The 13,682-nt window shown below is 41.3% G+C and overlaps 1 protein-coding gene across 2 annotated transcripts in view; it reads left to right on the forward strand.

Moving 5' to 3' along the window:
- The window catches only part of ATP8B1 (ATPase phospholipid transporting 8B1), a 110,911-nt gene that overhangs the window by 70,182 nt on the left and 27,047 nt on the right, over window positions 1-13,682 (forward strand). For both annotated transcript variants that reach the window (XM_057526154.1, XM_007191969.3), the window contains exons 5-14: window positions 1,428-1,526; window positions 1,640-1,701; window positions 4,615-4,687; window positions 4,802-4,872; window positions 6,508-6,590; window positions 6,711-6,869; window positions 7,035-7,123; window positions 9,199-9,389; window positions 11,995-12,203; window positions 13,552-13,595. In XM_057526154.1, coding sequence (XP_057382137.1) covers window positions 1,428-1,526; window positions 1,640-1,701; window positions 4,615-4,687; window positions 4,802-4,872; window positions 6,508-6,590; window positions 6,711-6,869; window positions 7,035-7,123; window positions 9,199-9,389; window positions 11,995-12,203; window positions 13,552-13,595 — 1,080 coding nt within the window. The remainder of the gene's footprint in view (window positions 1-1,427; window positions 1,527-1,639; window positions 1,702-4,614; window positions 4,688-4,801; window positions 4,873-6,507; window positions 6,591-6,710; window positions 6,870-7,034; window positions 7,124-9,198; window positions 9,390-11,994; window positions 12,204-13,551; window positions 13,596-13,682) is intronic.

A 13,682-nucleotide genomic window follows, 5' to 3' on the forward strand; every position in this document is an offset into this window, starting at 1 on the left:
AACCAGCTCAACAATGTTAAATGAACAGAGAATGGGAGCAAACGGAAATGTTATTTTAATTCTGTATTTTAAAAAATTCAATTTCCTACTGATGTCAGTGGTAAAACTGGTTTCCCTGAAGTGAGTAAAGTTAAAATCTTCACTTTGTAAAATAATCGTACCTTAAAATTAAATCCATTTTTTCATGGTTGGCCTTTATTTTTTTATTTGGATGCCAAAATATTGTTGATTTTTATTAGTATTTGGGTCATAATTCTCAAATTATTTTGTGAACTGGTTTTACACTACTGGAAAGGCCTAATCTTTTCTTGAGGTTTTTTGTTGTTTTTTTTATCTTAATCGTGGCAAGGAATTCACTTATCTGGAGAGCAAAGTGCTACCTTCCCTTTACTTCCTTCTAGAGGGAAAAGGGGAGTTCCACATATTGACAATAATGTGGGAAATGAGCTTTCTCTCTTCTAACCATCCCCTAATTATCTTTTCTGAAGGTACAGTGATCCAAATTAGGGAACTAGTAATAGCCTTAGACAGCCCTTTCCTTGCACTGTTACTTCACTTAATTCTTGTGCTCGTTAAGTACTATCATAACCTTCAATTTGCAGAGAAGAACTGAAGCCTGGTGAGGTAGAGCAACTTGCTTCAAGTCCTATCACCCTACGTGGCGAGGCTGGGTAGGACTTGGATCCAGGAGTTTGACTCCAAAGCTTGTCATTTTAACCACTACATGATATGGCCTGATGATCAATAGGATGGTTGCAAGAGATCTTTACTTGCTTCCCAATCTTTTATTCCAACTTGATGGCCATCTTGATGGATGTGAGGCTTCCTGCAAGGCCACCCTCTTTCTTGGCTAGACTGATAGCAAGGACCATGAAGGAAGCACTTTCTCCTAATGATCCCAAAGATGCCCCACCCAATCCAGAGCCAGCCACTATCTACTGCCATTTTTGCCTCCATCATGGGACCCTCAGAGACCACTGCTGAACAACCAGCAGTGTAAAGCCTGCTGTATGCATTCCCTAGAAGTTAAAGGACTACTTCTCCCTGGGATCCTACAGTGCCTGCCCGTTGTTAATTATGACTTTCACAAAAGGTTTGGAGCATTTCTCTCTTAGATATCATGTTACAAAGCTTCCTTGGTGTCCAGTGAAAGCCATAATGAGACCAGGAGCCACTGTCCTCTGGGCTGTGTCCCAGGAGACCGGAAGTGAGAGAGAGAGAGAGAGAGAGACAGACAGACAGACAGACAGACACGAGAAAGGTTAGCTGGATGCTTCAGCACCTTTTCATGCCTGCTCGGCAGGATGCAGGCCTGGATGATAATGGAGATTAACATTAGAATCAACAAGCTTAGAATTAGCAGTTGCCTGCAGGTTAGCTGTGCCTTCCTGGGCACACACATACGCCTTCTTTTTTATCTCTTTCAGGCAATCCCTCAAATCACGACCCTGGCGTGGTACACCACCCTGGTGCCCTTGCTTGTGGTGCTGGGCATTACGGCCATCAAAGACCTCGTGGACGATGTGGTAAGGATTTTTTGTGCAGCTTCCTCCTCACTGCTGCAAGCATATTTTCAAGTGGCATTAATACTTGACATTTTGAGATTATTAAAATAACCTTTCCCATCCCTCCTCTCAAGGCTCGCCATAAAATGGACAACGAAATCAACAATAGGACGTGTGAAGTCATTAAGGATAGCAGGTACCATGCTTTTCTGAATGTGTGACTTTCTTCCAAGGATGTAATGTACAAATACATCTAGAAACATCCTCAGAGATAACTATTTGAACTTGGAAGTCTATCAGTGCATGAACCTTTTCCTTGTAAAGGCCTCTCTTCACTTCCTAAGACAAAGCTATACCCAAATTGGGGTCCAGGCGGTTGCCTGGTGGGACTCTCTGTCCTCGGCACTCCTGTGTTTACACAGCCCGTCATCCTGGCGTGTGCTGCTCCATCTCTGCTCTTCCCAAACTTATGCTGCCCAGGGCTTTGCCCGGATGTCCTGACACCCTTCCTGACTCCCCAGCTACAGTGATTTCTTCCTTCCCTGTGTTGTTTTTTTTTTTAAACAAATTTATTTATTTATAAATTTATTTATTTCGTTGCTGTGTGCGGGCTTTCTCTAGTTGAGGTGAGCGGGGGCTACTCTTCGTTGCAGTGCGCGGGCTTCTCATTGCGGTGGCTTCTCGTCACGGAGCACGGGCTCTAGGCGCGCGGGCTTCAGTAGTTGTAGCACGCAGGCTCAGTAGTTGTGGCACGCTGGCTCTAGAGCGCAGGCTCAGTAGTTGTGGCGCACGGGCTTAGCTGCTCCGTGGCGTGAGGGATCTTCCCGGACCAGGGCTCGAACCCGTGTCCCCTGCATTGGCAGGTGGATTCTTAACCACTGCGCCACCGGAGAATTCCCTCGCTGTGTTTTTAGAGCGTTTTGTTTTCATCTTTCTTATTATGATCTGAATTTCGTTAGAATTATTTGTGTGGAAGTCTCATCTGTCCGGAACTCTAAGTTTCTTGGGGAGACTGCACCTGGTGGTGTTTGTTTTTGTGTCCACCTGAGCATCCAGCACACAGAATGTGCTCGTCAATGTTTGCTAAAGTAATGTAGTCAATGGTGACCAACGTGCCAACTCAGGGACCAGTGGTGAGTCGTTTTTTGAGCAAGAGCTTCGAGGCAGAACTACAAATTCAAGTGCTAAAAATAGTGACTAAGGCCCAATTCAAAGACGTTTCGTGTGTCAACACTGAGGAAAATAACCCGAGTTATAGCCACGCTTCAATGGTGTCTACTTTGAATATAGACTATTTCAATCTATAAATATGTTTAGATGCTTTTTTTTCCCCTTCCAAATAAATAGATTCTGTTCCGAAGGTTACCTTTCAAGTCACTTAGAATCACTGTCGTGGATGGTGGTGAGATTCATAGCTAGCCCACAGAGCCCTGTTTAACCCACAGCCTGGCTGGCTACACTGGTAAAGAGTAGCTCTGAGTAGCCTTGAATTGGGGTTAGGAGTGCATATCGGGCATGACTGTGGCCCCGACAGCCCATGTATGGGGACTTGGGCATCCGTGGGGTAAAGTGACAGGGGTCTCCCAAGGGGAAACTGGACATCACAGTGGAAGAGTCAAACGGAATTGCTTCTAATACCCCTGAAGAGCCGTGACAAGAAGGTGCTTAACTTATTCATTTATAATTGAGACCCACACGCACATTGCTAATTGATCATTTCAGAAATATTAAAATGTAAACTAACTACCATTACTCTTAGTGAAAGATAAGCCAGGTTAAGAAAAATCTTGAGATTAAAAATTGTGTATTAAATTCTTGTAAAATTGGGGAAACTGGGGTATAAGCGTATATTTTAAATATATTTTAAAACTCCAGGTCTCTTTTATCCATAAATTAATGGGAGGACCAACATAGTAATTGGATTTCTGCCTCCAAAAAAATTAAGGTTATTAGTTGTGGTAGGTTCATAATATCTGTTAGGGATATCTTTTCTATAATGAAAACCTTTAAAACAGACAACAGGCAGACCTTACCTTATTGCATTTTGCCTTATTGTGCTTCACAAATACTGCATTTTTTTAACAAATTGAAGGTTTGTGGCAACCCTGCGTCAAGCAAGTTGCCGTATTTCCAACAGCATTTGCTCATTTCGTGTCTCTGTCACATTTTGGTAATTCTTGAAATATTTCAAACTTAATCATTATTATTTTTTTGTTATGGTGATCTGTGATCAGTGATCTTTGATGTTGCTTTTGCAAAAAGATTGCAACTCACTGAAGGCTCAGATGACAGTGTTTTTTAGCAATAGAGTATTTTTAAAGAATGTACGTACATTTGGTTTTTAGATATAATGCTATTGCACACTTAATAGACTACAGTATAGTGTAAACGTAACATTTATATGCACTGGAAACCAAAAATTTCATATGACTCGCTTTATTGCAGTATTTGCTTTGTTGTGGTGGTCTGGAACTGAACCTGCAGTATCTCCGAGGTCTTCCTATACTATGTTTTAAAACTTTAAAAAAATGTTGACTTGTTAAACATTTAAATGGATGTTTCCAGTAGAATTTAATACTGAAGGAAGCAATCTTTTTATTTTATCAGTATCCTTAGGAGATTCATTAGGAAAGGGGTACACACTCATCAAAAAGATAACTTTAAACAGTAGAGAGGAGGCCAGCACTAAAGCTCTGTGACGATTCCAGGTGGCCCATGTGGGAGCCATACTGCATCCCTGTCCTGGCACCAGCAGGTGATGGATAACTGAGAGGAAAGGAAGGAGAAGGGCTGGGAGCACAGGACATGAGCAGAAACAGAGGGGTGGCATGTGTCTCCTTCCCACACATGTAAGGAGCCCCCATTGACCCTCAGTTATACAACACAGAATGGAAAGGACACATCAAAGTCAGCACCCCCATTGTTACTTCCTTCAGAGGAGAAGACGATCCTGTGACCCCTTAATCATCAGATGGCTGAACTTTTGGCAGACCTTTTCCCTGTGATGTATATGTTTTCCCAGAATCTTTGGCTTCCGGACAGAATAATTCCAAATCCCTTGCCAGTAACTTTAAAAAGCCACTAAACTATCATTCTTTTTAATATTTAGGTTCAAAATTGCCAAGTGGAAAGAGATTCAAGTCGGAGATGTCATTCGTCTGAAAAAAAATGATTTCATCCCAGTAAGTGTACAAGCTCTGCTGTCTCATTCCTTGTCCTCACATCTGACCTGGTGCTCAGTTTTGCCTCGGGGGTCGGGGTCTCTCTGTGTTATTGGTGTGTTTTGTTTCAAACAGGCTGACATCCTGCTGCTGTCCAGCTCTGAACCTAACAGCCTCTGCTACGTGGAAACGGCTGAACTGGACGGGTAGGTGGGTCTTAGGTGGGCCTGTTGGAAAGCTAACCTTTGGAAGGCTAACCTTTGTTACATTGAAAGCTGTGCAGCTGGATGAGAAGCCCTGAGGTCTGGCCTTACCTCTACCGCCTGCTGGCTGTCCAGCAACCTCTGTAGGAGACCAGCCTCTCTTTGTCTTTGCCTTGTTAGTACCTAGAAGGACCCACAGTAAGACAACAATGGTCTGACTCCCTAGTAGACCAACTTCTCTTTGCCCATTCCATCGCCATATTTGAAAGCCCATTTTCAGGGAAAGTAGCAGGTTTGATGACACAGTGTATGCCTGAGCCCTTTGTAAGCTGCTGAGCAGTGTTCAGACACAGATGAATGACTATTAGTATCTGTTTTGGAAAAAAAAGAATAGATTTTTGAATTCTTTGCCAGTGAACCGTTTTCCCCTTTGTTGGTTTTGGTTATTATGCTACCACTTGAAAAGATAAACTTCCATTTTTGACCATTTTGACCGGTTTTCGGTATATGTATGGAGTGCCGACGAGGTTGCATTAGTTTTGCGTGGTAGCTCATTTAATCTTTTCCACAACCCTATGAGGCAATATTATTATTACCTCGAAGTTACCCGTGAGGAAACTGAGGCACTGGAGGTGAGGTCGCCTGCCCAGGGTCACACAGTGGGTGGCAGAGTTGGGGTGCTGCTCCCCTGTGCTCGCTCCCAAGGCCAGTGCCTGTGTTTCCCATTCTGGCATAAACCCCTTTCCCCACACCCTAGATGTGCGTAAGCTTCTTTATGGAGAGCTGAGATCATCTGAGTAAAAACGAGGGCTTTCTTTGCTCTATAAATCAGTCCGTTGATTGTTCAACCTTCACTGTAAAGCAGCTCTTATTCCCGTGAATGAGAGATTCTAAAGTTTTACAAAGATATAAAATGCTAGCGTGCTCTGTCAGAGCAAACAGAATGGAAAGTTGAGAACCACTGGTCCACTTCTTAGTACGTGGAAATCCCCAGTCAGTATTTGTGGAACTTGAAAAAAGTTATTCATCGTAGTAAGACAGGCTTGCTTTCCAGAGCATGTGTGCCCAGCCTGGCCCTGCATGTCCTCTTGCATGTGCCTAGCCTTCCACTGCAGTGGGGACATGCCAAGTATTGGGGGTAAGGTGACCATGTCCTTTTTTAGATAGAATTAATCTTTCAAAGACATAGGATCCAGTTATTCACTCTAGAAAATGTTAAGTTGATAGAGTCTTGACCCTTTCAAACACAAATATGTTTTGTAGAATTATCTTAGTGTGATTAAATATTAGAAGATATGTTTTTAAACAGCAGTTTGATAGTTCAGGTTGGTGGTAAGAATTAAGTTAGTAAGAAGAGGGAAAGGAAGCTTCTGGGTACCTCTGTCCTACCCAGATTGCCTCACTGTAACAAACAGCAAAGGGGGCCAACATTTCCCAGGTCAGGGGTTTTTGTCTAGTTCAGGGGATAACTTCATCCAAACCTGAAGTTCCCAAGTGAACAGAGAGTTTGAAAATAGAAAAAAACTAATTATTTAGCTTTCATTTCCAGGTGTGCCTAATGTTACTTTGTACAATTTTCTTTAACTTCCTTTTCAAACTCTGAAATTTGTTCATTTAATTTTTTTTCTCTTCCTTTAGAGAAACCAATTTAAAGTTCAAAATGGCACTTGAAATCACACACCAGTATCTCCAAAAAGAAAATTCATTGGCAGCATTTGATGGTTTGTGCAAACATGTCTTACTTTGTTTCAAATTTTTGTTGCTTGATTCAGTCCGTATTAATTAAAACCAGAAAATCTTTCATATGTGAGTACTTATGTAGATCATATCTCCTTTAAAAGGTTTTATTGAATGTGAGGAACCGAATAACCGACTAGATAAGTTTACAGGAACACTATTTTGGAGAAATACAAGTTTTCCTTTGGATGCTGATAAAATTTTGTTACGCGGCTGTGTAATCAGGAACACTGATTTCTGCCATGGATTGGTCATTTTTGCAGGTACTTTCTGAGTCTCTTGGGAAATTGATCTGTAGGCTCATTAAAGATTTAAAGGAGGAAATTGATTTTATGTCCTTTCTCTGTTGAAACCAAAGAGTCATTTTATTGACATGCCAGTGAATTGATTTTCCCAATTGTTGATCATATTGAATTTTCCATTTTTAGGTGCTGACACTAAAATAATGAAGAATAGTGGGAAAACCAGATTTAAAAGAACTAAAATTGATTACTTGATGAACTACATGGTGTATACGGTACTTATTTTTTGTTTTGGTATATTGCTGTCTTTTGGTCTAGATTTGTTGACGCAGAGAAGTCTTATCTCCGTAGGCCAAGTAGAAAAGTTCACAAGGTGCACCAAGGTTGGGAGGGGGTGGGCGGGAGAGGAGATTCCCTCACCTTTTCTCAGAAATGCTACATTTCTAATTGGAGGATCTCCCTGGGAATGTAAATTTCAGTTGTTGGGTACCCTGAGTTGATGAGTGATCAGTTGGGAAACCAGGGAGCCGTAGATAAGTTAGTGGGACTGGGCTCCTGAAGTCAAGGTAGGGTTGATTTTACTGCTGTTAGTTTCCCATAGGGATAGTTCTCTTAAAAGCCAACCTTTTTTTTTTTCCCCCCAACATGTACTGTATGAGTCCAAATATAAGGTAAGTTTAGGTATAAGGTCTCTCAAGGGTCCCCAAGACCACCCTCAGTTTTGATGATTCACTAGGAGGACTTATAGAATTCAGTGTATAGTTGTCCTTATAGTTAGAATTTATTATGATAATTCTTGCTTATTACAAAGCAAGATCAGCAAAGGGAGAAGGCTCATGGGGCAAAGTTCAGAGGAAACCAGGCACAAGCTTCCAAGAGTCTTCTCCCAGTGGGGTCATACACACCAGACACACTTAATCCACCCCAGTGACAATTTGTGTCAGCCCATATGAAGTGTTGGTTATACCAGAGAAGCTCATTAGAGACTCAGTGCCCGGGTTTTATTGGGGTCTGGTTGTGTAGGCACTTATCTGCCTGGCATGTACCAAAATTTCAGACTCCCTAAAGGAATGTGGGTATTCAGCATAAAACATATTGTTTTACACAAATAGTTAGGCACAATGAGCCATTCTTATCAGAGAATAAGAAATAAGGAATCAGGAAACCCTTCCAAAATCTAAGTTCCCAGAAGCCAGCCAACAGTCAACCTTGCAACAGGCCTTCTAAGGACAGCAGTCTCAGGACTGCTATGGTAACTGTTCTGCATGTAGGGTGGCCCTAAATATCAGGCAGTCCTCCAGTTTGCCAATGAGAAATTTTTTCAGGTATTTAGTTTAGTTTGGTATGTTCACAGGGGAGGTGAATTCTAGGTCCTTCTAGTCTGCCATCTTGATCAATCTGATCTAGTTTAATTTGAATACGTAAACTTTTAGAGACTTATAATACTTACAGTACTTCAATTGCATATACATATTCAAAATTACATAAAAGTAATATAATAATTTAAGAGACAATTCGTTTTTCCCTGCTCTCACATTTCATGAAAACTTCATTTGAACTTTTCTGATGCATCTTCCATGTTATTGTCTTGGTTGTGGCGTGAGCCTTCACAAGACGCCCATCATCTCTTCACAAGGTGCTCAGCGTCTCTCCTCTGTGCCAAGTTCTTTTGAAATATAGCACTTTTGGAATCTGTGTCCAGAAAACTAAATTTGCCCCTGGAAATTTTATTCTTACCCACAAATACCCAACTAGCACTAGGGCTGTTGACTTTTTTATTCATCCCTTAAGTATATGCTCAATTTCCACAACAGAATACTTACTGTATGACTTCTTAGGATCTTAAACGTTAAGTGATCATTAAACCTTCAGGAATAATACCCAAATCTGGGTGAAATTTCCTTGCCTTCTTTTTTTAAAAAATCATTTCCTTCAAACATTTGCTATACATATCCCAATTTAGCATTCTTTGAAATTGTTTCATGCTAAGGTAAGGTGTCTTTCCCAGACAGCATGCTATTGTTCAAAGGAAAAGTAATTGAGAAGATGTTCAATAATATGAGAATATTTAAAGATTTGAATGTAAGATACCACCTTCTCTTCTGAAAGATAATTTTGGGAACAAAACCTCACCTTATATGTGGTATGTAGGATAAATCAATCAACCGTAGAAATAAGTAGACTTTCAAAGCATTCTTATGACACTGTTTCTATTTTAAGTGTGTTGTTTTTACAGACTACTAAATTATCATACATAAGGAAAGTATTGATAAGATAAACTAGCGTCTATAAAATGCAGGGGGTCGACAATGCATCTTTAGAATAAACTTAACTGTTGAATGTCTTTTAGATCTTTGTTGTTCTTATCTTGCTTTCTGCGGGTCTTGCCATCGGCCATGCTTACTGGGAAGCTCAAATTGGCAATTTTTCTTGGTACCTTTACGATGGAGAAGACGCTACACCCTCCTACCGTGGATTCCTAAATTTCTGGGGCTACATCATTGTTCTGAATACCCTGGTGCCCATCTCTCTCTACGTCAGGTAAGGCTGTCTTCTCTTTGGCCTTTTGCTTTAATGGAAGAACACAGTACATCTTCCCAACTTAACACCTTCAACTCTAGTAATTCTTGTTTCAAAGGTCATAAGGAACAAGTAAGAAAATAGCTTTCATTTCAGAATTGAGGGTGATACGGGGAAAGGAAATTAACGTTGGTGTGTCTACTTTGTGCCAGACACAGCATCTTTTATCTCGACCTCTTGACAGATACAGCTACCAAGTTCAGAGATCAAACTCTACTCCTTAGTCACTTGCTTGGCAAGATTCCTTCTTGGTGGGCTCCAAAGCCCAAGCATCAGAAAGAGCTGGGTGAAGATTTAGAACATCATGGAATAACTTGGTTGCTTTCCTTTTCAGGAGCCTTCCTAACCTCTTTTCTGTGTCTTCCTTATTACCACCTGCTACACCTATTGCTTGCACAACTCACTGGGTTTCCTGAATGCTGCCTTCTAATGGGAATACCACTCTCCCTGCCCACCGTCAACCACTCAAAATGTTCTGTGTTTCTCATCTCAACCTCAACCGCGATAAGAGTCAGGATCGTATCTCTGACAAATGGTCATCACCTTGTTTTGTGATATTTCTGACTTTTTTTACTTTTTCGTTTTTTAATATCAAAGTTCACTATCCCTGGTCAATTGAACTTTCGACCATTGGGAGAGAAATTGTGCCTTGAAATATATCCAGCATTCAGAGTCTCCTCTTAGTTCCAATAAGTAATAGCCCAGAGGCATATAGGGCCACATGCACACCTGTAATTAGAAGCATTTATTTAATTTTAATTTTATTACATGTGCATTTGTTTTATTTTTAATTTTATTACAGGTAGTTACTATTGTTCTTTTAACATGAAGTAAAGCCCTGGGGAGCCATGTGTTTGCAGTTATTTTAAAAAAAACAAAACAAAACAAAACTGAGATGAGTTTTACCTTTGTTAGGGGAACTATTATACAGATTATTTTGTCTCTATCTATAAATGTATGTTATGAAATAAACCGTATATGTAGTTTTAGGTTTAAAAAGTCACGTCATGGGACTAATATGATTTTCTTTGTTTCTCTTGGAAGTAAAGGTCCTTTCAAACTATCAATCGATTAGGTCATTTCAGATAGTATCTCTGCTTTGTTTTTAACCCTACAGTCTATTCATTCAGAATAGACTCACTGAAGCCACACTATACCCACAAGGCCCATGTGATCTGCTGCTCTGCCCTCCACACCCAACCATAACCTCCAGCATCTCTACCCACTCCCTGGACTCCCTCATCTCTAGCCTCCTTGAATTCCTCAGCCGTACCAGTGCCTGCCACAGGGCCTTTGTGCCTGCTCTGACCTCCACCTGTAACATGTTTTTCCCCTCCATATCTACATGGTTGCTCTTTCATTTCCTTCAGTTCTCTGCTCAAAAATCACCTTATCCCCCTGGCTTTTGCTGACCCTCTCTTTCTTAAACATCACTTCCTCTGCCTGTCGGTCTCCAGTCCCTCACCCTGCTTTGATTTTCTGCAGAGAATTTCCATCACCTGATATACTGTGTGTTTACCGGTTTATTTATTTGTCCATCTCCATTAGAAGGTAACCTCCTTGAGAGCAGGGTTTTTGTCTCTTTTGTTTACTGATGTGTCCCCTGTACCTAGGATGGTGTCTGGTACATAGTAGGCACTCAGGAAATACATAAGGGAGGAGAGAAGGAGGGAGTTATTTTTCCATCTGTTTAGCTTATTATAGACACATCCTTTGCCCACTGAACAGTTGCTGGATGTGTAAGCACCTTTCTTAAATAGCTGAGATAGATTTAATCAGTTATAGTTTTTAAATGGAAATGATCCTTTTAGAATATCGTATTTTGGACATTCTGTAACCTTATAAGAATTTAGGACTATATACAAAATGTATAAATGACAGGGACCTACTGTTTAGCACCGGGAACTATATTCAGTATCTTGTAATAACCTATAATGGAAAAGAATCTGAAAAAGAATATGTAAATATAGGTACATATTCCTCAAAAAATATACATCACTGAATCACTTTGCTGTATACCCGAAACTAACACTACATACTTCAATTAAAAAATGGTTAAAAAAAAACAATTTAGGAAAAAACCATGCTTTAGGGGTTATTTGCCAAAAGCCCTTTGTCCTACTTGAGAGTACACAGGGGTGTATAACCTAGTGGACCCTCATTCCCTTTGTCCTCCAGTTGAGGGCAAAGGTGAACATGCCTTTCCAGTTGTCTCTGAGTGCGATGGGGAATGAGAGAAAAGAGTAGAAGCTGTCACATTGTGGGGTGCCCCCTGCAGTGTTACCATGTCACCCGTGTGGGCGGCGTGTTCTGAATGTGGGGTGCCGTGGCCAGATGTGCTCAGGAGTGAGTAGGAAATCACATTGAGAGGACGCTTTGACCCTGAAGCTGGAGAAAGATGTGTTTGGTCAGGAGAACCCAGAGACTGGGTACATGGGTCACCGCAGGGCTTGTCTCTTTGTATCAATAGATAAGCAGCTCGCTCCTGGCGCAAAGTTACAACAAGATCCACTGCCTGCCACTCATATCTGAGAGCTCCATCAAAAGTAATCTTTTGTCTTCCTAGCGTGGAAGTGATTCGTCTTGGACAGAGTTACTTCATCAACTGGGACCTGCAGATGTACTATCCTGAGAAAGACACGCCCGCGAAGGCAAGAACCACCACGCTGAATGAGCAGCTCGGGCAGATCCATTACATCTTCTCTGACAAGACAGGGACGCTCACACAGAACATTATGACCTTTAAAAAATGCTGCATCAATGGGCAAATTTACGGTGAGTGGAAGCTGTTAGTTACTCAGTCCCTGGGCATGTGTGGCCAGAGGCTGCCTTCCCAGAGTGGCTCCCCTCCCAGTTCAGAGCCCTGGTGGTCATTCTGATGATGTATCTGCAGCAGTGTTACTGGTGGTGTTGGGATCACACGTGTGGGGAGGTCAGGAGTCAGAAATAGGTACACATTCCCCAAAAATTTAACTTGCCGTGTGACCCAGCAATTCTGCTCCTGGGTGCGCACCCCAAATGAACCAAAAGCAGGGACTTGAGCAATATGTGCACACCCATGTTCGTAGCAGCATTATTCACAATGGTGAAGGTTTAGAAGGAACCTAAGTGTCCATCAGTGGATGAATGGATAAGGAAAATGTGGTATATACACACAATGGGATATTATTCAGCCTTAAAAATGAAGGAGATTCTGACACTTGCTACGGCATGGACGAACCTTGAGGTCATTCTGCTAAGTGAAATAAGCCAGGCACAAAAGGACACATATTGTATGATTCCACTTATTTGAGGTACTTAGAGGAGTCAAATTCATAGAGACAGAGAGTAGAATGGTGGTTGCCAGGGGCTGAGGAGAGAAGGGAATGAGGAGTTAGTGTTTAATGAGTACAGAGTTTCAATTTTACCAGATGAAAGAGCCATGGAGATGGATGGTGTTGATGGCTGCACAGCTGTGTGATTGGACTTAGTGCTGCTGAACTGTTCACTCAAAAATAGTTGAGATGGTAAATTGTATGTTATGTGTATCTCACCGCAATTATATTTTAAAAATTGATTTCCATTTGATATTCTGAAATGTGCTAGAGATTTATAAAAATAATGAGGCTAATGCTGTATTCAAATAGGGTGCTCTAACTTTTAAATAAAAACGATATAATTCTTTTAAAAGCTGTAAGCATAACATCATATGCTTTCCACTTGGAGGAAACTTTGTGCTGTGTATGGTACTTTCCCAGAACATCAGTGAGGAAGGTGGGATGCTGAGGGCTTGAGGAAGGGGTTCTCCTCTGCGTGCTGGTGGTTCCTTCTGAGCTGGGGGAGGGCGGGGGTAAAGCACTTCATAGGACGTGATTCTGGCCCCAGAGGAGATTGCAGTGTAGAGGGACACAATTTGCCAGTATTTGAACCTCTAGACCAGAAGCCAGCAAACTTTTTCTGTAAAGAGCCAGATAGGAAATATTTCAGCCTTTGCCAGCCACATATGGTCTGTATCAAATATCTTCTTTGTTATGCTTTGTTTGTTTTTTTACAACTCTTGAAAAACCATTCTTAATTTGAGGGCTGTCCAGAAACAGGCTTCGAGACCCGTTGACTCAATTTGTTTTGTCCTGTTTGTTCACAGGAGACCATCGGGATGCTTCTCAGAACAGTCATAACAAAATAGATGTGAGTCCTTTCACTTAGGAAATCTCTTGGGTTATGTATGAGTTTCCTGGGCTGTAACAAACTACCATAAAATGGGTGGCTTAGAGC

The sequence above is a fragment of the Balaenoptera acutorostrata genome, chromosome 13, assembly GCF_949987535.1.
Source record: "Balaenoptera acutorostrata chromosome 13, mBalAcu1.1, whole genome shotgun sequence".
Lineage (NCBI taxonomy): Eukaryota > Metazoa > Chordata > Mammalia > Artiodactyla > Balaenopteridae > Balaenoptera > Balaenoptera acutorostrata.